This window comes from Oryctolagus cuniculus, chromosome 6 (assembly GCF_051225735.1).
Source record: "Oryctolagus cuniculus isolate XC-2025 breed Fujian yellow rabbit chromosome 6, ASM5122573v1, whole genome shotgun sequence".
Lineage (NCBI taxonomy): Eukaryota > Metazoa > Chordata > Mammalia > Lagomorpha > Leporidae > Oryctolagus > Oryctolagus cuniculus.
The window spans coordinates 43,072,212-43,095,862 of record NC_142872.1 but is presented as its reverse complement, the minus strand read 5'-3'; the positions used below and the strand labels follow the sequence as shown (position 1 = coordinate 43,095,862).

Below are 23,651 nucleotides of genomic sequence, written 5' to 3'. Positions count from 1 at the left end.
ACCTCTGAAAAACAGCAGGTCACTGGCTTCCTTTAATGACAAAACCATGATTAGAGAAAACTTCTTGAAGAACAATGGGTCATGTCTGATAAATGGTTAAGTACTTTTAACCTGTGGTTCATTGATTCTAATTACAGGATTTATTCAACTCAGAATGACAAACATACATGAATTTTCACTGCAGTACTATTTGTAATAGCAAAAGTGGCAAGAGCTTCTATGTCTATCAGTAATAGACTGATTAGACCATGTACGGTAGAAACCCTAACAGATAAAAAAAGAACAAAACAGATCTGTATCCTCACATGGAATGGAGCACCAAATATAATAGATGAGAAGAATGGAGTTGTAGACACAAAGCCAAGTATTTAATACTCATTTGTGTTTACTCAGTTAGGTGGTTGCATATTCATAGACTGTCTCCAAAGGTTTTAAGAGAAACTGGTAATGATGGTTGACAGAGGAAAAGGAGCTTGAGGTATGGTGAAGGGTGCTCAGGAAACAAAGAAACCTGTTCATATTTTAGCTTTTTATTCTAGTATACTGTGTATAAGAGTACTTCAGGAGTCACTGTGCACTTACTCCTCAGGTAGGATCTCTGTCCTTAATGTGCTGTACATTGTGATTTAATGCTATAACTAGTATTCAAACAGTATTTTTCACTTTGTGTTTCTATGTGGGTGCAAACTGTTGAAATCTTTACTTAATATATGCTAAACTGATCTTCTGTATTTAAAGAGAGTTGAAAATGAATCCTGATGTGAATGGAAAGGGAGAGGGAGTGGGAAAGGGGAGGGTTGTGGGTGGGAGGGAAGTTATGGGGGGGAAGCCATTGTAATCCATAAGCTGTACTTTGGAAATTTATATTCATTAAATAAAAGTTAAAAAAAAGGAAAAAAAAAGAGTACTTCAAAAAATTTATAGAAAAATAGAATTAAAGGGTAAGTTTATTTTGGTACATAACATTTTTGAAATCCATGCTCAGTTTTTTTCCATAATATATATTTGCCATGGAGAAAGAGGTAGGTACAGATTGTGAATGGACAGTGAATTTACCTTGTAACACATACCAACAAAGCTAACATTACCAGCACCCTGGAAGCTCTCATAATGCTCCCTTGTGGTCACCGCCTCCCCTTGCCCCTACAAGGGTAACCACTGCCCTGGACTTGTGGTTTTTGAGTTTTGTAATATTTTGTATGTATTATATAACCAAAGAAACAGTTTATATTGTAAAACATAGATATGGGGAGGTGGATGAAGCAGATGATCTGTAGTGGTAGTCCAGTTGGTATCTAAATGTTCTGCTTACTGCAGTGACTACAAAAACACAGCATTTTTCAGCTCAAATATACCTGTTTTTCCTTAAACCTCCTTTTTAAAACATTAAGCAGCATCTTTCATTTTTTTCAGCGGGCTACCACGTGTGGCTGTGGGCTGTGGAAGCTTTTGCCAAACAACTATGTTTTCAGGATCAGTATGTCAAGGCCGCCTCTCACCTACTTTCCATCCACAAAGTGTATGAAGCTGTGGAGCTGCTCAAGTCAAATCATTTTTACAGGTTTGTATGATCCTGAGTTGAGCCAGTAGTTGGACATAATGTGAAAAATAAAGTTCTTTACTGTTAAACAAGTATAAGAAACAGCGTACAGCAAGTGAACAGCTTAATGAATTCTTATTCTTATAAAAGAAGTCCCCCCACACACACTTTGAAAGAACTCCTTTTTTAACCCCATCTAGGGAAGGAAAACCCTGTTGCCAGCCACTTCAAAAGGTCTCCATGTCTCCCAGCTTTATTTTTTTAAGAAATACACAACGTTGTAGATTTAGTTGAAATGCCTTTCCCCCATTCTCTCCTCATCTGCTCTTCTCCTGAAGTCGACAAACATCCTTCCTGCCCAAGCACTTGCTCTTTCACTGCAGTACATGTGTAAGGAGCAATGAGCAGATGAAAAATAATTCTGTCAAACAGCATGCAGTTGCATCCTATTTTTAGCCATGGTGATATTCTCTGCCTTTTACCTAGGATACTTAGACTACTTACAACTAATGGAAATATTAATATAGCAAATTAAATCTACCATGTTGCTATTTGTTTTCTGTTTGTCCCTTTGTTATTTACTCCTTTTTTCTTATATTCTTGCTTTCTTTTGGATCAGCTTTCATTTCTAGTACTGACTTATTAACTGCACCCTGTTTATTTTTTAATGATTTTCTTAAGGTTTAAGATGAGTATCCTTAGTTTACTTTCAAATAATATTGTATCACCTATTGCATACAGTGATATACAGTTGGTCCTCTACATAGAGGATTTCTACATGCATGGACTGAACTAACCAAAGATCAAAAATATTAAAGGAAAAAGATTACTTCTGTACTGAACATATACATTTTTTCTAGTTATTTCCTAAACAGTGCAATATGCATTTACAGTGTATTAAGGGTTAAAATAATCTAGATACTATATAAAGTATATGATATATAAAATATATCTTTTTAAAATATTTTAAATGATTTTTAAAACTTTATATTTACTCACATGCTTATTATTTCCAGTACTTTTTATTCTTAATATAGGTTCAGGTTTCCAAATACTATCAGTCTCTTCATCTGAGGAACTTCAACATTTTTTGTGACAGATTTCTTCAAGTTTTGTTTGTGTAGAAAAGTCTATAATTTCATGTTTAAAGAGTATTTTTCATGAGTATAGAATTACAGGCTAGAAATTTTTGTCTTTTTAACTAAGCACTTGATTCCATTTTCCCGTGACTTGCATTGGTTTTTACTGGACTGCTACATTTTGTTTTTATCTTTGTTATAAAGGAAGTGTCTTTTTGTCTCTGGCTGTTTTTAGGACTTTCTCCATCACTAGTTTTCAGCAATTTGAAATGATGTGCTTTGGTCAGACTTTTTTGTTTATCCTGGTTTAGTTTTGTTGTTTTCTTTGAGAGAGTGCTGATTTTATTTATTTATTTATTTATTTTTGGCAAGTAGTAATGTTACTTATAGAGCAGCTTGATCCAAAAGCTGTTCAACTTTGTTAGGACAGGTTTGGAGAAATCCACATTCTACAACTAGTTTGCTCTCCTACCTTCTGATGTCTTTATAGAATGCCTTATAGATTCAACAAGTCAGAACTCACATGTCTCCAAGCCCTGAGTGTGAGCTCTGGGAATTGTTCAGCTCACAATTCCCTGTGTTCTTTGTTTAGCCTTAAGGAGATTCCTTCGCATACATGGGTTTGTATTATCCAAAGGCTCAGTGGGATCCCCAAGCAAAGTTGTGAAAATCTTTGGACAGCTCCTTCCTTCCTAGTTTGGTGCCCCTCAAATTCCATTGTTTCATCTCCTCAATTCAGGGGAACTGTGGAAACTGATCTGCTGGAGTCGACCTAAAGAGAGCGGCTTTAGGCAGAAAGTGGCTGTGATAGGGCTCAACCACTGGCTTCCCTTCTGTCGGAATGGCACTCCAGTGCTGCTTGTTGTCCAGTGTCTGAAGAGTTGTTTCATTCATAGTTGGTCCAGGTTTTTTATTTGTTTTTGTTTGTTTGTTTGTTTTTTGTTTTGTTTGTTTTTTTGGCAGAAGGGTAAACTGGTCCCAGTTACTCCATCATGGCTGAGTGACAAAGTCCCATAATATTCTATGTTGCTCCCTATAAATCACTTTGGTCTAACAGACTTTTATTCCAGCTACAGTTTTAGGCTGCCACAACTCAGAAGTAGTATGTCATTTGAAAGATATTAGTTCACTGAGTTATACAGATCTTCCAAATATTGACACATTTTATTAAAAACATTCTTTAAAAATTACTTTCTGTAATATCCCCTCAATCTAATAATAATTCAAAAAAGGGGAGGAGGGTTGTAGCTTCTAGGAAGCTGTCAAGCTCACAGTGCCAGGCACAAGTTTTCTGAAATTCTAATTTTCACTGGAAAGTCAAATGTTGTCATTAGCAGCAAATCCCAATAGTTGTTTTCTGTGAAATAACAGGCTTATTTTGTTCATTTTTTCAGTAAATGTCTGCCAGATACCCAGTGCTGAGTACCTGGATTTATCTGTTAAGGCAAAGAGGTTCCAGGAAAAGGCAGCAAGTTCAGCTTGCTGCTGATTTCTGCAGGCTCTTCCTAGAGACAGTCGTACTTGGAACACACAGTCGTCTTCCTATTTTGTCACACGAATATGAATGGGATGCAGACTTGAGAAATACAGTAAAATTAGAAATGTTTACTCCTTCATCCTGAACATTCATCTTTTTTTAAAAAATGCCAGGGCCATTGTCTTAATTCTTGATGAGATACCAGCACTTCCACCCCCCATTGCCTTTGTACAATTGGTGCGAATTGCAGTATGGTAAAAAATATATGTATATATAACATTATCATGAAAATTATTTTGACCTCAAGAACCTCCCCAAAGGGTGTGAGGACAAGTTCCACCCCAGGGGAAGAACTGAATGCAGCATGTGTTTTTAATTTGCCCATGTATTGTGGGAATCGTTTTCACAAGAAGTTGGAATAGTACAGACAACACAAAAGAAGTGGTTTGTCCTGTTTTGCATCTCCTACGGCCTCAGACAGAGGGGCCTCTTCAGATGGGCTGAAGCATGTGTTATTGCCTTTAGGGAAGCCATTGCAGTTGCCAAGGCCCGGCTGCGCCCAGAGGACCCTGTCCTGAAGGACCTATACCTCAGCTGGGGAACTATCCTAGAAAGAGATGGCCACTACGCTGTAGCAGCCAAATGGTAAGTCTGGGGGAACAAGAGTACACCCAAACACAGAGCTTCTGTCAGGGACAGCAGGACAAGAATAAAAGCATGAAGAATTGTAGAGGTGGAGATAGTGGTTGAAAAATCAAAGAGCGTGTGTACAATGTACCCAGCTTTATAAGACTCATCAGGATCCACCTTGTGGGTATTGCTGTAAATCACCCTAACTATATAAGATACCTCAGTAGTAGGCTCAGAAATTACAGCTTTTTTTAGTGATGTCTTCTGCAACCCAGAAAGGAAACTGAGAGGGAATGACTCCTGTATTTGGGTTCAATTCAGCACATGCCCGTGTTTGTCCTCAGCCCTGTGATACTCTCATTCACTTTGCTGAGCTGTGCTGGCCTCAGCCTTCCTGGAAACAACCAGAGGTGGCAACACCTTGGGACCACAGAGAGGCACATTCAAAACAATGAACAAAGAGAAGTCATTCAACCCCCTGGGGCAGGGAAATAGAGATCTGTTGATGACACTGTGTTTGGGTTCTCATTCATACCATAGCTATTTAGGGGCCACTTCTGCTTATGATGCTGCCAAAGTTTTGGCCAAAAAGGGAGATGCAGCATCACTTCGAACGGCTGCTGAGTTGGCTACAATTGTAGGAGAGGAAGAGCTGTCTGCCTCCCTGGCTCTTAGATGTGCCCAAGAGCTGCTTCTGACCAAGAACTGGGTGGGAGCCCAGGAAGCACTGCAGCTGCATCAGAGTCTACAGGTCAGTCTGTTTCATCTCCAGGGATGTAGCGGGGAAGCTCCGGAATTCTCTAGTCAAAGCCCACTGAATAAACCCAGCTGCACAAAGGGTAGCAACTTCACAGGTATCCTTAGAAATGTGCAGCAAGTCCTGCTGGTGCTCTCACTGAAGGACCAGAGCTCGTCGGTTTGGACAAAACATCAGGACTGGATTTCCAGCCAGCCCCTGGGTTGGCAGACTGGTGTTTATTCTTTGATGTCATCATGCTGTGTTCCTTGAAGAGAGGGAGCGTTGGCCTCTATAAATGTTCATTTGTTCTCTTCTGGTTACAAGTGCGTCACTTATCCTGACACTTTAGCTTGAGGCTACTTTCACCTCCTTGGCACCCTCACCTAATCTAAACAGATACACAATTGGGCCATTTTAGAACCTACTTTTCAGACACTAAGATTTGTTTTTCAGTCCCCCCCCCCTTTTTTTTTTTTAGATTTCATTTATGGAGTCGATGCTATGGTGTAATGAGTGAAGCAGCTCCTACAATGCTGGCCCCAACATTTAATTTTTTTTTTTTTTTTGACAGCCAGAGTTAGAGAGAGGCAGAGAGAAAGGTCTTCCTTCCATTGGTTCACCCCCTAAATGGCCGCTATGGCTGGCATGCTGCACCGATCCGAAGCCAGGAGCCAGGTGCTTCCTCCTGGTCTCCCATGCAGGTGCAAGGCCCAAGCACTTGGGCCATCCTCCACTGCACTCCCTGGCCACAGCAGAGAGCTCGACTGGAAGAGGAGCAACCGGGACAGAACCAGTGCACCAACCGGGACTAGAACCTGGGGTGCCGGTACCGCAGGCAGAGGATTAGCCTATTGAGCTGTGGCGCCGGCCTAATTTTTTATTAAATAGCATGCTTAACAAGCAAGAAAACCTATAAGCTTATGCTAACTATTCTGATAAAGGATATTATGCTTGTATGAAAGAGAGAAAAATACAGGAGTCTACAAGGAACCTTGGGGCAAGTGTAAATCCAGCAAAAGTAAAAATTGTCCAGGCCTTATGCTTCTTATTTTATCTCTCCTGGCTGACTCTCTATTAACCCTGCTTCGATATTGACTTAAATGTCTGCCCTAGCACTCCCTTCTACCAGGCCTGTATGCTCCAGCACCCCTAGCCCATTGCACTTTACTTCTGTATTGCTCATTATGAGGTTTGCACAGAGAACCCGATGAGCCCAGCCCATCTATTCTCAAAGTGAGCCACATGCCTAAGGTGGCTGGTCTGTTTGTAGCTTAAACTGTAGTGGGAAGGTCTGTGGTTGGGACTCCATGTAAGGAAACTTGTTTCCTGGGTTCCAAGACCCTCACACACTGGGCAGACAGCTCTAAAGAGGTCTGTTGATTACAGATGGAAAAGGGAATACTTTGAAGAATGGGAAAGCTCTCTGCATAATCCACATGCGTTCCCTCTGACAATTCCTCTTCTTGGCTGTTGGGTTCCAGGGTCAGAGACTGGTATTTTGCCTTCTTGAGCTACTGTCCAGGCATCTAGAGGAAAAGCAGCTTCCAGAGGGCAAAAGCTCCTCCGCTTCTTACCACACATGGGCCGAAGTCACCGAAGAGCCATTCATGGAGAGGGTGACGACAATATGGAAGACCATCTTCGGCCTTGACACTCAAGAGCAGTGCCAGGCAGCCTTTGAAAAGCTGCAAACCATCAAATACCCATCTGCTACGAGTAACACTCCCTCCAAACAGGTACCCAGCCTACAACAGCACCTGACATGAATCACTCCGCAGTAAGACTTCTTTCACTGGGTAGTGTAGCAGAGAAAGCAGCAGAACACCAGTATGCATTTCAGAAACAACGACAGCAGGCACAGGCAGCCTGGAGAGACCCTTCAGACTAATGAGCTTTGAAGTTAGCCTGACATCACTATTTGCTTAAAAAAAAAAAAAAAAAAAAAAAAAAAAACTAAAACATACAGAAAAGCACAGAGAACAGCATAATAAGCACCTGTCAACCAAAATTAACATTTTGTCATTTTTTGCTATATAGGGATCTTTTCACTTAGATTTGTATATTTGGGGTTTTTTAGTAAAATGAAATCCCTCTCTTCTTTTCTCTTATTCAGCCCCATTCCCTTTCCTGAGCTCACCAAGGCAGCTCCTTTGTAACACTAGATATTATTTTGTGGCATGTTGATTTTAGTGACCATTGTTTTTTTGTTTTTTTGTTTTTTTTTATTAGAGACAGAGAGAAAGGTCTTCCTTCCGTTAGTTCACCCCCCAAATGGCCACTACAGCCAGCACGCTGTGCCAATCCGAAGCCAGGAGCCAGGTGCTTTTCCTGGTCTCCCATGCGGGTGCAGGGCCCAAGCACTTGGGCCATCCTCCACTGCACTCCCGGGCCACAGCAGAGAGCTGGACTGGAAGAGCTGGAAGAGGGGCAACCAGGACTAGAACCTGGTGTCCATATGGGATGCCGACGCTGTAGGCGGAGGATTAACCAAGTGAGCCATGGCGCTGGCCCCATGACCATTGTTTTTGAAATCTATCCATGTTGATACAGAGATCAAGTGGGCTAATTTTAACTGCTGTGTCCATCTTAAGACTACATCTTAATTTGTCTTTTATTTTTTAAAGATTTATTTATTTGAAAGGCAGACTAACAGAGAATCTTCCATTGGCTGTTCCACTCTCCTAAATGACTGCAGTGGCTGGGGCTGGGCCAAGCCAAAGCCAGTTACCAGGAACTCCATCCAGGTTTCCCATGTGAGTGACAGGGGCCCAAGTATTTTGGCCATCTTCTGCTGCCCTCCCAAGTGGATTGGTAGAAAGCTGGCTCAAAAGCGGAGCAGCCAGGACTCAAACTGGCAGGCCTGTATGGGATGCTGGCTTTGCAAGCAGTGGCTTTACCCACAGTGCCACAACACCATTCCCTATTTACTTGATATTTTTCAAATGAGAGAACATTTTGAAAAATAGTCTGGCAGTTTCTTATAAACATACCCATGTCCCACGCTCCAACAGTTCCACTGCCTAGATACTTGACTAAAATAAATGAAATCAGATGTCCACACAAAGACTTATAGACAAACGCACCTGAGTCCACAATAACCAAAAACTAGAAACAACCTAAATGTCCACCAACTGATGAACAGATATGCAAGTTGTATTGTACCGCAAAATGAAGGACTATATTGTTTAACAGAAGGGCAGCTGGCAAAGAACAGATCAGTGGTTGCCGGGAGGGTAGGGCGAGGGGACTGCCTACAAAAGCACATGTGGGAATATTTTTAGTTGATGACAATGTTCTGTCTTGATTTTGGTGGTTTGTCAAACTCAAACTGCAGACCTAAATTGATACATTCTATCTTAATTCTACTCCAAGTTTTGTTTTGTTAATTACAGTTTATTGTTTTAATTAAATGCAAATGTCAGAGCATTTTCTCAGCACGAGCAGACTTTAACACCAGCTAGCATGTGTTGCTGTTCAAGTAGGTATCAGAGTTGCTGATGCAGAAGCAACACTGGATGGTGGAGATAGGAGAAACTTTTATAAATGTGTGGTGTGTACTTGTTTCCATGTGCAGTAAACAAACAGTTCTAGAATCCCCCTCAGTGCCTACCCCAGGAGGCCGTCTAACCAAGACTCTGGCTCCCCTCTCCAGCTCCTGCTTCACATTTGCCATGACTTGACCTTGGCAGTGCTGAGCCAACAGGTGGCTTCATGGGATGAGGCTGTGCAAGCACTGCTTCGGGCTGTATCCCGGAGCTACGACTCAGGGAACTTCACCATCATGCAGGAAGTGTACTCCATCTTTCTCCCTGATGGTAAGTGCCCCCCACCCCTGCCTGAAACATACCCACTAATGATACAGCACCGCAATTACCTAGGTTATAAAAAGATAGAGAGGGGCCAGTGCTGTGGCACAGTGGGTTAAAGCCCAGCCTGAAGCCCTGGCATCCCATATGGGCGCCGGTTCTAGCCCCTACTGCTCTTCTTCCAATCTAGCTCTCAGCTGTAGCCTTGGGAAAGCAGTGGAGATTGGCCCAAGTCCTTGGGCCCCTGTACCCCTGTGGGAAACCCGGAAAAAGTTCCTGGCTCCTGGCTCCTGGCTCCTGGCTTCCAATTGGCTCAGCTCCAGCAGCCGCAGCCATTTAGAGTGAACCAACAGATGGAAGACTTATCTCTTTCTCTCTCTGTCTATGCCGCTTTCTGTAACTCTGTCTTTTCAAATAAATAAAAATAAATCTTTAAAGAAAAAAAAAATATGAAGATTGGCCAGATGTGTCACTGTAGTAGAAAGTTTGGTTTCTCATACCCAGGCTCCTAGGAGGTAACCAGAATGACTACACTGTTTTCCTTTACTTGGCCCTACCTGTCCACCTCACTGCCTCCTATCCACTTTCCATGGTCAGTTTAAGAAAGAGGAATAGTACTGTGGTCAGTTAGTAAAAATAGAAAAGCACAGCACAAAGATAGATATTCCTTTAGCTGCATAATTAGTTGCCGAACTAAATCATTGGGATTTTTCAGAGACACACACTGATAGTGTGGCCCCAGAGCTTCCAGTAGGACTTTTCCTGAACCCTACCTAGCCTGTAGCAGTAAGAACCTTGTCCCCACCCAGGAAATGTTTAGCTCCAACTGGCTTTTGGTGGAATGTGCATGGTCCCTGGATCACACTATTTTCTTTTTCCTTTGGGTTGGCCTCTTGGGTGATAGCGCACAGATAGGAAGACAGATTTCTAGCGAATAGTAACATGTACAACCCAAAATCCTTTTCTTCTAGGCTGTGACTACCTACGAGACAAACTGGGTGACCTTCACTCCCCCACCACAGCAGCTTTCAAAAGTTTGGAGGCCTTCTTTCTTTATGGGTGTCTATATGACATCTGGTGGGCTCTCTCCAGGCCTTGCCCTCACTCCAGTATCTGGGTAAGGGCCTGTCACAGAAGGACGCCCTCTGTTGAGCAAAGCCAAGAGGTGGAGAACGCCAGTGCTGAGGAAACAGACCCAGAAGCTGCCTCTCAGGCAGAGCCAAGCAAGCCGCTGCAGCTAGAGCCGCCACAGCTAGACTTGAAACTCTCAGAAGAAAGTGAGCAAGTGCTGAGTGCTTGCAAGGAGCTCTTTTCAGAGAAGCATGCTAGTCTCCAAAACTCGCAGAGGACTGTTGCTGAAGTCCAAGAGACTCTGGCAGAAATGATCCGCCAACACCAGAAGAGTCAACTCTGCAAATCCACCGCGAACGGTCCTGACAAGGACGAACCTGAACAGGAAGCAGAACCGTCCCTCTCCAGTCCTCAGAGCCAGTGGTAAGTACTGAGGCAAGTGTAACAGAGAAAAACACCCTGCTGGATTCTCATGTCTTTCGGTCAAAACCAGATGGATCCGGTTACTTGGAAGCAACCTAATGTATTTAAGTCACAGTCAGATTTGGGTTCTAATCCTGGCCCTGCTGAGTGACCTCAGGCAGGTTTTTAATGTCTGCGCTTCAGAAGGGTACCCACTTGTTGCTAACAATGATAGCACTGTAAGATCCTACCATTGTGCGCTAAGTAGATCCCTCCCCTAAGAAGAAATGATGCTAAATCATGTAAAATGTAGAACTGCATTACCGCATCATTCGTGACAAACGGTTTTTCAATTATTCTGTATTAGCACCCCCCCCAAAAAAAAAAAAAAACACAAAAAAGGTAGTGTATAGAACTGCATATTAAACTGAGACAATCCCGGATGACCAGAATGCTGTCACTTCCAGCCTAGTGACCACAGAGCTGGACATGTGTTTCACAGGGCGTGAAGCTGGGGCATCTGCAGGGAGTAGCAGCTGCTGCTGGGTAATCAAGCTGCAGCCTTTGACCTTAGGTCTCCCAGCACAGAGCCTAGACACAGCATTTCAGTGTCACAAGATGACAAGAGGGAGCTGAATGGTGGTGATGCTCACAGAAAATGTGAATACAAACCCATGAGCTGTGTACTTGGAAGTGGGTTAAGATGGTAAATTTTATATTGTGTGATTTATCACAGTAAAAATGTGGGGGAGGGTGGTGTTGGGAGTTACCTGAGGTAAAATGTTTAACTTGCACTTTTTATTATGATTAATAGTAAAGAAGAAAAAAATGAGCCAGTTTCTCTGCCTGAATTGACCAAAAGGCTTACAGAGGCAAATGCAAGAATAGCTAAGTTTCCTGAGAGTATTAAGGTAAGATTAACAATGGTTCATGTGGTCATACATTATTTTTTGTGTTATCGTTTAACTATGTCAAATGTTTAAAGGTCATCTACTTTTCAGTTTCTGCAATCTACCTAATTGCATATGCTCAAAAATGTAGGGTCCATTTACCTTTGATTCACTAAAATGTTTTACTTGTAAGAGTAGAAATACAGACCATATAAGCACTTTTACGCCACATATTATTGTTGGGAAGTAAGAAATAAAATTGTAATTGGTACCAGGTATTTAGTAGCTTACAGGTGGATAGGTATATTTGGCAGGGCCTTAACAGTAGTAGAAGCAACATTTTTTAAACTGATTTAAGTAGAGCTCTAGAAAAAGACTGTCATTTGAGAATGGATTCCCACCAGCCATCCCAGTTTTGGGTTATCAATTGTCCTTAGAATAACTGACAAAAAGCAAAAAATGACACTGCCTTATTATGACAGAAATGGTTCAGCCATTCCTGAGAAGTACGAGGCGTCTTCAAAACCTTCATGGAAAATGCACATTGTGAAAAAACTAGGTGGAGTTTTAAAAAATTTTTGCACCAAAATAAACTAACCTTTTAATTCAATTTTTCCATGAACTTTTTAAAATACCCTCTTATCAACAGATGAATCTAGGTGATAGTGCCCTCTGCGCAGCTGTCTTTGGCTCTTTCCCAAGTGCTTCCTTGTTCACCTTCACATTCTCTCTCCCAGAACTGGCCCTTCCCAGATGTGCTGGAGTGCTGCCTCGTCCTGCTTCACATTGGGTCCCAGTGTCCTGGCCATGTGACCCAGGAAGTACAGCAACAGGCCCGAGAGCTCCTTAAGAAATACGGCAACACTAAAGCTTACAAACGATACTGCCAGGCCTTCTGCACATGAACTCTCAAGGACTTGGAAGAATCATGCCAATTTTAAAATGACGGACACCTTTCAACTCTGCAGTTACACCTCAACAGACTCTGATCTAATACACGTGAGAATGAAGTTTGAATGGACTCTACCTACTCTTAGACAGCAGAATCTGACTTTGGCCTCAACTGTGGTTTCCTACAAGAAAGATCAGGAAGTCAGCAGGGAGTTGTTCCAAACATGCACCTGCAGAGTGACTGGTGGTCATCCCTGAAGCCTTATGCCCGTTTCACCCAAAGAGAAGAAACTTTTGTAACCACCTGAAGTGTTATGTTCTTAAATACAAGCTACCTTTATAAATACTCCACAGCATTATGAACATGTCATTCTTGTTAGAGACAGATTGCCACATTTTATGACTTGTTTTTTTTTTCATTATTTTTGTTAACTCAGTTTCTTCCTCCTCTACTGTTTCAAATACTGAAGTTCAAACGAGAAATAGGCCTTACCCATCATGTTGATTCTTTACCTTCTGTCTGAACAACAGGTTGAAAATTTGGTTTTGTTTCACTTAATGTCTTACTTAGACAAATTACTTACCAAAACTTTAGAACAAATAACTAACTCAAACGTATTGTATCCCTTGAGTTTTATAACAAAAGATTGATGGTGATCAAATAGCTCAGGAAGAAAATTCTGTGTAAGTGGATTACAAAACTTTGTTCTCTCCTTTGGTTATTAAAACAGCTGAACAGTGTTAGGAACTCAGGTTTCTGTAATGTCCTATTTGCAAAGACAGGACAACCACAAAGTCCGGCCTGGTGGTGAAAAGGGAGCCCTCCTTCCTGATCATTGAACTGTTTTCTTTTGGGATTCACTCCAAAAGCCTTTCTGACTAGTTTATTTTCCAATTAATTCCTAAGGTTGAGGTTCTCATGGGTGGGGCAGAAAGCATGAAATTGATCCGGAGTAACCCTCTCCAGGAAAGAAAAAGCTTACCAGGCAGGAAGCAGTTTTTAAAGACATTTGGACCTGCCAATTGCTAAAGAGTTTAGAAAATGCTAAGTCCAGAGGATTTATCAGTAAGCAGTATTTCCAAAAAAAAGGAAAGACTGTAAAATGAGATCCTCATGGTTCTTTACATTGTTTAGTAAACAACGCTCATGATTTACCAAAACCATCACCTATGGATGGAGGAATCCTACACATTCCACAGTCAGTGTTTTGGTAAGAACTAGACTTACTAGTTCAAACTAAGCAATAAAAGCAACCAACAGCAGAAAAATAAGAGACAACTCAGTTTCCTCTAAAACTCATTTCCAGTACTGCATCCATATACTCGAGCTATTATAATTTGAAAAAATAGTTTTCATTTGTATTTATCTAATTATGAGAACCACAAAGAATCAAAGTGGCAAGGAGTTGATCTGAAGATTCTGAGTGCAAAGGGATGCATTACTAAGCCTCTTTTTTTTTTTTTTTTTTTTTGCTGGAAGGAGGGTGTACTTTATCGCCATCCAAAGTAATTTTATAGTATCTTTCCCCTATCTCCAGTTACAAAACCACTTCTCCGTTATCTATGAATGTACTGGCCTCCCATTAAATAGTTCCTGAATCCACTCTTAGTAACCATCCATTCTTCTCAACAGTGAATAAGTTGCAAATCAGACTATCAACTCCCTGCTAAAAGATAAAAATTTTGAATGTGGTTTACAAAGTCCTGTCTGATCCCAGCCTTTACCTCCTTGTCCCCTGTCCAGACACTCATTCATGGCTTCCAATGTTCCAGCCACACTGGTCATTTAGCTGCTACCAAGATCTCTAGTTCAGGGGTTTGCCCATATTTGTTTGGGCTCACTCCTACTGACTTTTAAGACTTCGGCCTAAATGTCCTTTCTCTAAAACACTATTGCTGGACCTCAACCTCCGTGACATCAGTGTCTTACACTTTCTAGTCCACAAATTGTATTTGTGTGAATTATTTACTGTCTGACAATATAGGCAGATTGTAGACTTCAGTGAGGGTAGAGATTATGTCTTCTATGTACTGTTTTATCCCTAACACCCATTCAAGTGTCTAAACTTAGTGGGTGCTTAATGAAAATTTGAATAAACTAGGAAGTTGAAAGAGCATTTGATAGTTTGGCCTTAAAGGGTTCATTCATTCATACCAGCACTGTCTGACAACTAGGCATCTAACCCTGGAATTCAAGAACATTCTGCAGTATATTGCAAGCACAGAATTACACCCGGTTATTCCCATTGATCACCCTTCAGCATCATCACTTTCTGAGAATAACCATTCACACAACTCTGCACACACTCGTAGACACAAAAAGCAAAGTTCCTGCCAGCTCTGATAAACTCTGCTCCGTATTTAGCACCACTTGAACAAGCTATCTCTTATCAATGCAATAACCAGACACCTGCTCAACACTGACTTCCTCAGCCCTTCATCTCAGCATTTCTCATGACTTGAAATCTGTCCTCAATGGTAGAGACGATAAATTTCCTATTTTAATCCAAACTTGGATTAACTATAGGGCTTACAGTCACCAGCATGCCAGGGCACCTTGGCTGACAGCTACCAACCGTGCTACTTTCATCCTAAATTTCTCTCTTGTGGACAATGAACTTCCAAGTCAAAATTGTACACCTGCTCTTATACCTTCTTACAACCCCACATTTTTGTGCCAGTGAAATATGGTGAAAAAGTCCTAAGTGAAGTCTTATTTGTCTAAGGAATACCACTAAACGCTCTAATTCACCCTGTACGTGGAAATAGAATTAAAGTGGCTTCCTTGTAAATCCCAACAACCAGCAGGGGTATGAAGTGACAACTCCACTTACACAGGTACTCATTAAACGCTTCCTACCAAGTGAGATGTTTTGTTCACAACCGAGCTGTGGACAGTGGAGGCAACAGTCTCCCCGGCAACATGACAAATACCATCTTGCAGAGCCAGGCGTCCAAAGCTACGAAAGACCAAACCTTCATGCCAGTGGTTAAAAAGAAATCTTTATTTTACAAAATTAAAAACATAAATAGTATTTACAAGCATCTTAAATACCAGCTTATAATACTTGACAGTTTGGAATCATTTCAAGTTGAATTTTCCATAAGCTTTTAAAATGCAAGATTATTCATCCACTTCAGTGAGTCACCAGTTTTTATTTCTACCATTCCAAAAGGATTTTTGGTTTTTTAAAATTGTTCTGGCTCTAGTCATTCAAAAAAATACAGAATACTTTTTTAAATGACTAGCTTAAAGGAAAAAGTCCTGAGCTTCCTACCCTAAGTTGTGGGATATTACTTCAGGGTAACTCTATAAACCAAACTCTTTATTGTCCTGTTTATAAATCACCACTATAACTTTTTAAAGACTCACATTCCTGGTACTCACATTAATCCATCTCCCCTAACTTCTCAGGAGAAGCAGGGAAGATGGAGACAAGAGGTGGGAGAGTACATATGAGCATCTGAAATCACACTGCTGAAAAATAACACAATTATGATCCAAAATCTGATCTTACCAATTTTTTTAAGGATAAAACCCAGGCTAGCTAATTATGTGAAAAAAATGATTTCAGATGAGGCACATGTAACAGCAAACGTCAGTGGCACAATGGAACACAGACTTAAAGACAATGAAGTGGTCACATGAACACCCATCCTAGAAGCACCTCATGAATCAAGCGTGGACAGACTCAGGAGAACTGTTTGACTTTAAGAAAAGGTTCGTTATCAGCTCTTCAAATTTCAGCACTGAGCAATTCATTTCATATAATAGTACATAAAGAAAGACTACCAAAGAGTGAGGGAATCAAATGTCCTTGAGAAGGGCCAAAAAAGCAAAGACTAAATAGTTATAGCCCACTTCACAAGAACACCATTTTGTTCCATTTCCCCCTGGAAGCCCTCAGCTCAGCTGAGAAGCTTAGCAAAAATCCTCATCAGAGATTAGCAACAAATTTAAAAGAAAAAGAAGGACAACAGGTAAGAGTTATATACATTTTACTAGTCGTTTCAGAACTGTCCTGGGTATTTAAAAAGGTGTCAAAAGAGCCGAGGATGCTGGTGGCAGGAGGCAACTGGAGAGAGGCGTGGGGATGAGGAATACGGGAAGACTTGTTTACAAATTCGGAGCAAACTCCCCTCTTCTGGATCTAAAATAAAGACATCTTTTGTCTTCAGTAAAACAAAAGTCTTTCTGCCCAATGCAGATGGTAGGTACAGTTTGCTCAAAAGAAATGTTTTCTCTTGGGGAAGAAGCAGAGTCAGCTCAGAAAGCACCACGCTGGGACCAGGCCCGCCGTGCAGAGCCAGCCGCCATCACTGCTGCATGTTGTTGATAATCGCCAAGATGCTCATCTTCTCCTGGGCAGAGTCCACATCCTCATTCTGCTTCTGGGCCACACCCGTGCCTAGGCCATAGAGCCGCCCACAGTACTTGGCATCATCAATACTGTCCTCAAAAAACAGCTGCAGAACAGGACAAAGAGCTGTGGTGAGAATCACGCCAGAAGCCATTCTGAGTCTAAATGCTACCACGTCAGCACTTCCCAGCTCTTAGAGCCCCAGAAATCTAGCAAACTAGCAACTAAGCAAAGGGCTCCAAACCCTTCCTTGTACTCCTGCTGTTGATGCTTGGTGGGAATGTTCCCTTGTCCTTAAAAGGTCAAACAACGGTCACAAACATGCCTCTGGCCTGACTGATTTGCTGTGTAACCTTGGCAAAGTCACTTCAATTCTTTTTAATCCATGATTCCTGCCACGGTTTAAATATGATACAGCTCCCAAAAAAACTCAGGTAGATATTTCAAGTTTAACCCCCGAAGTCTCATGTTAATGATACTTTGAAGATGGAAACTTAGTACAATTATGGTGTTTAGGAGTTGGGCCTAGCACAGGTCCTCAGGCCATTGCAAGTGTGCCCTCAGAAGACATTCTTGAGAGACAGTTGGTTAAAAATGTTGAGTTAGGTCTAGCCACACTCTTTGCTTCCTGGTTTGCCACATGACTGTGCACACACATTCCACTATTACCATCTTCCAGCCTCAACAGTTGGCCAAACCAATGGTGCCTGGTCAATTTTGAACTGTGAACCTCCAAAATCATGAGCCAAAATCTTTCCTTGCTAGGTAGCTTGTCCTAGGTATTTCACTATAATAAGGGAAAGCTGTCTAGTATAGAAAATGAGTACCAAGGAGCAGGGCGGTTACTATTAACAATACCTGAACATGTGGGAGAGTCTGGAATCGGTTTACTGGGAAAGGCTGGAAGAGTTTGAAGAAGCAGGCTATAGAAAGCTGTAAGGAGAGACTTATGAGTGATTCTGATAGGGCTTAGAAGCCCAGGGGCTAATATAAATGTAGTAAAGACCACAGAGACAATGTTTCCAATGGAAATGAGAATTCTGTTTGGAAAATGGACTAAGGGCTATCCCTTTTACATCATGGCAAAGAACCTCACTTTCTTGTGTCCATGTCCTGCTACGCTGCAGGAGGCTGAACCTTAAGATGGTGGACTAACACGCGGGTGGAGATTTTAAGGCAGCAGAGCTTTCCAGCTGCAGCGTGAGCGCTATAGGCTGCTGTTACTGAGTTTCACGGTGAGAACCCGCAGCAAAAGGAGGCACAGCAGGGCAATTTGAAAATCTCACAGCCTGGGCTTTGGAATGTGAGCATGCAGCAGAGAAACCTCCCACTAAAGAGATCGTGCAGGTGAGAAGAAGCCATTTTGCTAACAGGCAAGACAATGGGAGAAAAGACCTTGACGGCACCTTAGAGATCTTCAAGGCAATCCTTCCCATGCCAGGCTCAGGTTTAAAAGTGAACACTTGTTTTCAAGATCTTCCAGCAAAGAGCCCCAGGGCACCCGGCTTGCCCACGGCCAGTTCCAGATTCCAGCTTGCTGCCCAAGTGTTCTATGGTTACTACAGGCAGGGTTCCAGAAGGCCCAGGTGTGGTGTGTGCTGGCATCAGACTCTGGCATCCATGTCCATGGTTTTGTAGGCTTGCAGCATCCAAGAGTTATGGGGTCTTGGCAGTTTCCACCATAATTCCAAAGGAAAGCCTGGGAGGCCAGGCAGAATTATGCCATACAGTTGGAACCCCCACATGAAATTCCTGATGAGCTGATGCCTAACCAAACTCTGGGTGTGACGCTGCAGCAGAGACCCCAGGAGGGTGGGGATGCCAGCAATGTGAAATACCCACCAGGGAAACCTGAAAGCAGTGTGACTGTGTCATGCCATCCTTGGAAAGCCAGAGATGTCTACATGCAGCCTGAGAGGGCAACCATGTGGGCAGAAACCAACAGTCACAGAGGCAAAGAAGCCTCCACCTAGATTTTAAGGGATGTCTCTCCCAACCTGAGGGCCAAGCAGGAATCTGTTGCCAGGGCAGAGCCACTGCAGATAACTTGCCACTAGGGCAATGCCAAGCAGAAATGAGGAGGGGTTGCTACAGAGTCGCTGACAGTCATGCTTAATGGAGTTCCACAGACTCCAAGCTGCAGGAACAAAAGCATAAGCAGTAGCAAGTAAAGCTGTGCAGCAGGCCTGCCCAAGCCCTGAGGGGCTTACCCACCAGTGTGCCCGACGCTGGACATGGAGCTTTAGGACTTAACGCCTGCCTTACTGGGTTTCAGTCTTGTTTTGGTCTGATTCCTCCTTTCTATTTCCCTGTCTCCCCCTTCTGTAATGATAATATTACAAGTCCAACAATTCTCTGCCTGTCTCACCATTTTATCTTGTACATACTTTGGATTTTTACAGACTCACTGCTGGAGGAGTTTTCCTTGGGGATCGATGATTCTATGTTGTATGTGAGGAGGCCATGAGTTTGGAGGAGGCAAGAACAAAACAATACAATTTGAGCTGGTTGTGGCTCCAGAACTCATGCAGATACTTTTTTAAATTGCAAAGTCTTATGCTACAAGATAGAAATTTAATCCAGTAATGGTGTTTAGGAGGTAGTAGGCCTAGTGGGAGATTCTGAGGTCCCTGGGGATTTACCATAGCAAGGTATTCTTATGAAAGGGTTGGTGATAAAAGCTAAGTTAGGCCTGGCATCCCTCTCTGCCTCCTGGCTCACCAAGTAATTGTTCCTCTGCACACCCCGCACCATCGCCCTGGTCCAGTCTTACCAGACAGCTGAACCAACATGAACCACCTGATCCTGGAATGTGAACCTCCAAAACCATGAGCCAATATAAACCTCCTTCCTTCATAACGAGCTTACCATAGGGATTTTGTTGTAGTAAGGAATAGCTGAATACTACAGTTACTGATCTATGAAACGAGATGATATAATGATAATTGTTCAGAGGTGTGAAGTAACGGACATCAAGCACTCGCAGCACAATATCTCAGTCTTGGTGCTACCGAGCAGGATAATGTTTATTTGGCGAGGGCTATCCGGTAGGATGTCTGGCAGCGTCCCTGACCAGTGGCACACTTCCTCCTCCACCACAATGGAACAAGCAAAAATGTCTCCAGACCTTGCCAAATGTACCCTGGAGGGCAGAATCACTCTCAGCATTTCCCAGCACATGGTAATGACAACAGTGTGGTTTATGCTTAAAAAGAACAAGGAAATGTACCATCTCCTTCCACAGTCTTTGCACTAGAAAGGAAAACTTTATCTAAAAATCAATCTGATTCATTCCTTAAAAGGAAATCATTTAATCATTTTAAATTTTTCAAAGCAACCTCTCTCTCCTATCTCTTCAAATACATTTTAAAGCTTTGAGCGGGTGAGGGAAGAAGCTCAAAAGGAAATTCAGTAAACTCAGTATGATATTTAATAATAAACAGAACTCAGCATAATCTAAGTGGGTGGTCAAACAAATGTGTACCTGTTACGGAAATCCGAGGAAAAGCCAATGACTGAAAGCATCAGAGCTGCTAGAGTCTGCTCCCAGATTTGGGTACAGTCAAGAACACTTGGGTATTCTAAAGCAGCTTCCACTAGAGAATGCATCTGTGTCTCTCAAACTACATTTGATATATTGCACACAACAATAAACAAATAAAAATCAACTACTTTCAAAGTGGCCATCAGCTTCTAAAAGGAACTACACATGTTCAGCAAGCCTTGGCCCACAGATCACCCACCTCCTGAGCTGTCAGCAAGCCACTGCAGAGAGGCCCTCATCTCTGACAGAGCCTACCTCTTTCATCCTGAAGAACGCCATGCCTGTCAGCAGCGAGTCTGAGCCAGCCTGGTGCTGCCTTCCAATCCTCTGCAAATCCAGCTGATCCGCAACTTCCTGAAGACCTCCCTAGGGCCGGATGGAAACCAAAGTTAACACTTCAGACTCAACACTCCTCTGCTGCAGTCAACTAAGTGCATTCAGGAGTCCACTTACTTCTGACGGCCAGAAGCAGAAACAGGCCACTTACATAACTGACCTTAATATCCCTTTTGCCCTTGACTTCTGCCCTCTAAATATATGTTGTTTTATATTCCACATGTACTCCTTTTTTTTGTTTGTTTTAAAGATTTTATTTATTTATTTGAGAGGTAGAGTTACAGACAGTGAGAGGGAGAGACAGAGAGAAAGGTCTTCCATCCGTTGGTTCACTCCCCAAATGGCTGCAATAGTTGCAGCTGGGCCAATGCGAAGCCAGGAGCTTCTTCCAGTCTCCCACACAGGTGCAGGGGCCCAAGGATTTGAGCCATCTTCCACTGCTTTCCCAGGCCACAGCAGAGAGCTGGACTGGAAGAGGAGCAGCCGGGACTAGAACCGGCACCCATATGGGATGCCGGCACCGCAGGCGGAGGATTAACCTACTGTGCTACCGCACTGGCCCCCTCCTTTTCTTTACTGTTAATTTTGCCAGATCTGTCAAAAACTGCTGTAAAACAAGGTTGAAATGCTAATCCAATTCTAGACAACAAATCTCTTTCGTCAACAATTTATTAAGGTAATGAGTTCTTATACTTTATAGGGTTAAGAAGCCCTCTGAGGGGTGGGCATTGTGTTCCAGCCAATTAAGCCTGCCATGTGGAAGTCCCTAGGGTTCGAGTCCTGGTTCTGCTTCCCATCCAGATCTCTGCTAACCTCCCTGGCTCTTGTAGGAATTTCGGGGAGTAAACCAACACATAGAACTTCTCTGTGGCTCTACCTTTCAAATACAAATGAATAAACATTAAAAAAAGAAGAAGCCCTCTGAGAATCTAGTACACTACAAACCCCATCCCATACAACTGCACTATAGCTCATGCTGCCTGCTGACTGCAAAGCTGGTCGGCCCCAAGTGAAGAAGGCCTGCCCTAGGAAGAGAGAAGCAGAGGGCTCCCTCCGAGCTCAGGCTACCATGGAAAGATGATTACCACACAAAGCCCTGTGCCAAGCAGCTCTGGATTACACCTCTCCAGCAGAACGCTGGCACCCAGAAAGCACTCAAGAATGCCTGCCGAGCACAATAAAACAAAATGACAAGCCTTTTTTATGAAGAAAAATATTGTGTACCTTAAGGTTTTTGCAACTCTTCATAAGGTATTTCACATCATAAATGGAAGGGAAGAAAAGGTTCAGAATATGAAAGAATTCATGCTCTTCTTCTGGTAAACGGGAATCTGTGAGCAACTTCACCATGTAGCCAAAGTCATAGCCACTACAAGCAGAGAAGGAAGCAGAGGTCACAACACAGCACTCACCGGGCCCCAGCACTCAACCACTTTACTTCTCACAACTCACGGTGCTCCTTTATGTCAGGGCCTTTCAGTCTGTCAAGGAGTTTATGTGCTGTGATATGAATGTTCTATTAAATAACAACGTAACAGGCTTACACTGAGCTAGGGAAAGACCCCAAGGGTTCAAAATGCAGAACTGATTCATCAAGTATCCAAAAATAACGTCTCTTAAGGACAATCTGTCTTTTGACTCACTGGGAAACTCCAGGACAACCATTTAAAAGATAAGTGCTGCAACCCTCTCCACCCTCTATGTTTCCATGGGAACGAGACCCACTGACAGCCACATGACAGACAGAGGCCAATACGGTGCCACAAACCACTGTTGATTACAGAAGCACTTTTTGAAAACCTGAAATATAACCCAAAAGGTACCACTTAAACTTCTAACCAGGACTGCTAACCAGAATGGAGCCAAACTAAGATTTCAATTCCCTTCTCCATCTGTACAGCCAAAAACAACAGATATACACATTCTCTGGGACTGACCTGTGAAACGACAGCCATTTGACATTGTCACACAGAACCACTCCTGAGGTCATAAGCAGCTCCGCAAAGTGCAGTGTGTCAATCCCTTCCTCTTCATGCTTCTGAAACTGCAGTCCTGAGTTAGCAAGGAGGTCTATGGAGTCCTGGGAGTACATGTCCTCTCTGAAAAACAAGAAGTGCTGGATGAGTAATCAAACAGAAGGAGTACGCAACACTGTTCCCCTCACCTTCCAATTACACTACAAGTATGCTTGAAGTGCTTTTTTCATGATTTAAGAATAGATCAATTCATCCCTTCCAGAATTCTAGCAAGCATGGATAATCTCGTTTACATAACATATTTAAAAAATGGGATTTTTCCCCAGACTAAATCTACTCATTTTAAAAGATCCACATTTGGGAGGATGGCCCAAGTGCTTGGGCCCCTGCACCCGCATGGGAGACCAGGAGGAAGCACCTGGCTCCTGGCTTCAGACTGGCGCAGCACTGGCCGTAGTGGCCATTTAAGGGGTGAACCAATGGAAGGAAGACCTTTCTCTCTGTCTCTCACTGTCTATAACTCTACCTGTCAAAAAAAAAAAAAAAAATCCACATTTGCCCATTATCTTAAAAAAAAGTCAACACAAACATATTAAAAACAGAAGAAAATGAAAAACATAATACTACCCCAAAGAAATAACAACTCAGTTTATCTACCTTTCCAGTTTTTCTCTATCAACCCATATAGTCCCATACTCCTACATCTATATATCACAGATCACCTATCCAGATCAATATTCATAAATATAACACATCCTTTGTAACTCTCACATTATATTCCATTAAACACAGAAATGTTTATAACACAGCAGTACTAAAATAAATAATTCCTTTCCTACTAGATTTCACTGTTTTCATATAAAGTTGGATTACACAATCAGAAACAAAACCGTCATAATCTTAACGCTG

The 23,651-nt window shown here is 42.4% G+C and overlaps 2 protein-coding genes across 10 annotated transcripts in view; one reads left to right on the top strand and one right to left on the bottom strand.

Annotated features, from left to right (window-relative positions):
• GEMIN5 (gem nuclear organelle associated protein 5) overlaps positions 1 to 13,273 on the top strand; it is a 45,405-nt gene extending 32,132 nt beyond the window's left edge. For both annotated transcript variants that reach the window (XM_002710179.6, XM_008255311.5), the window contains exons 21-28: positions 1,414 to 1,561; positions 4,622 to 4,741; positions 5,267 to 5,477; positions 6,947 to 7,201; positions 9,118 to 9,280; positions 10,243 to 10,765; positions 11,559 to 11,655; positions 12,372 to 13,273. In XM_002710179.6, coding sequence (XP_002710225.3) covers positions 1,414 to 1,561; positions 4,622 to 4,741; positions 5,267 to 5,477; positions 6,947 to 7,201; positions 9,118 to 9,280; positions 10,243 to 10,765; positions 11,559 to 11,655; positions 12,372 to 12,539 — 1,685 coding nt within the window. In that variant the 3' untranslated portion in view covers positions 12,540 to 13,273. The remainder of the gene's footprint in view (positions 1 to 1,413; positions 1,562 to 4,621; positions 4,742 to 5,266; positions 5,478 to 6,946; positions 7,202 to 9,117; positions 9,281 to 10,242; positions 10,766 to 11,558; positions 11,656 to 12,371) is intronic.
• Positions 13,274 to 15,506: 2,233 nt separating this feature from the next.
• The window catches only part of CNOT8 (CCR4-NOT transcription complex subunit 8), a 47,903-nt gene continuing 39,758 nt past the window's right edge, over positions 15,507 to 23,651 (bottom strand). For 6 of the 8 annotated variants that reach the window (XM_089336148.1, XM_008255299.5, XM_089336145.1 and 3 more), the window contains exons 4-7: positions 22,704 to 22,865; positions 21,991 to 22,135; positions 20,686 to 20,796; positions 15,507 to 16,992 (exon numbers count right to left, since the gene is read on the bottom strand). In XM_089336148.1, the coding sequence (XP_089192274.1) occupies positions 16,843 to 16,992; positions 20,686 to 20,796; positions 21,991 to 22,135; positions 22,704 to 22,865 (568 nt within the window). In that variant the 3' untranslated portion in view covers positions 15,507 to 16,842. Of the gene's footprint in view, positions 16,993 to 20,629; positions 20,797 to 21,990; positions 22,136 to 22,703; positions 22,866 to 23,651 lie in introns of all 8 variants that reach the window. The other 2 variants (XM_089336150.1, XM_089336149.1) reach the window with 1 other exon arrangement.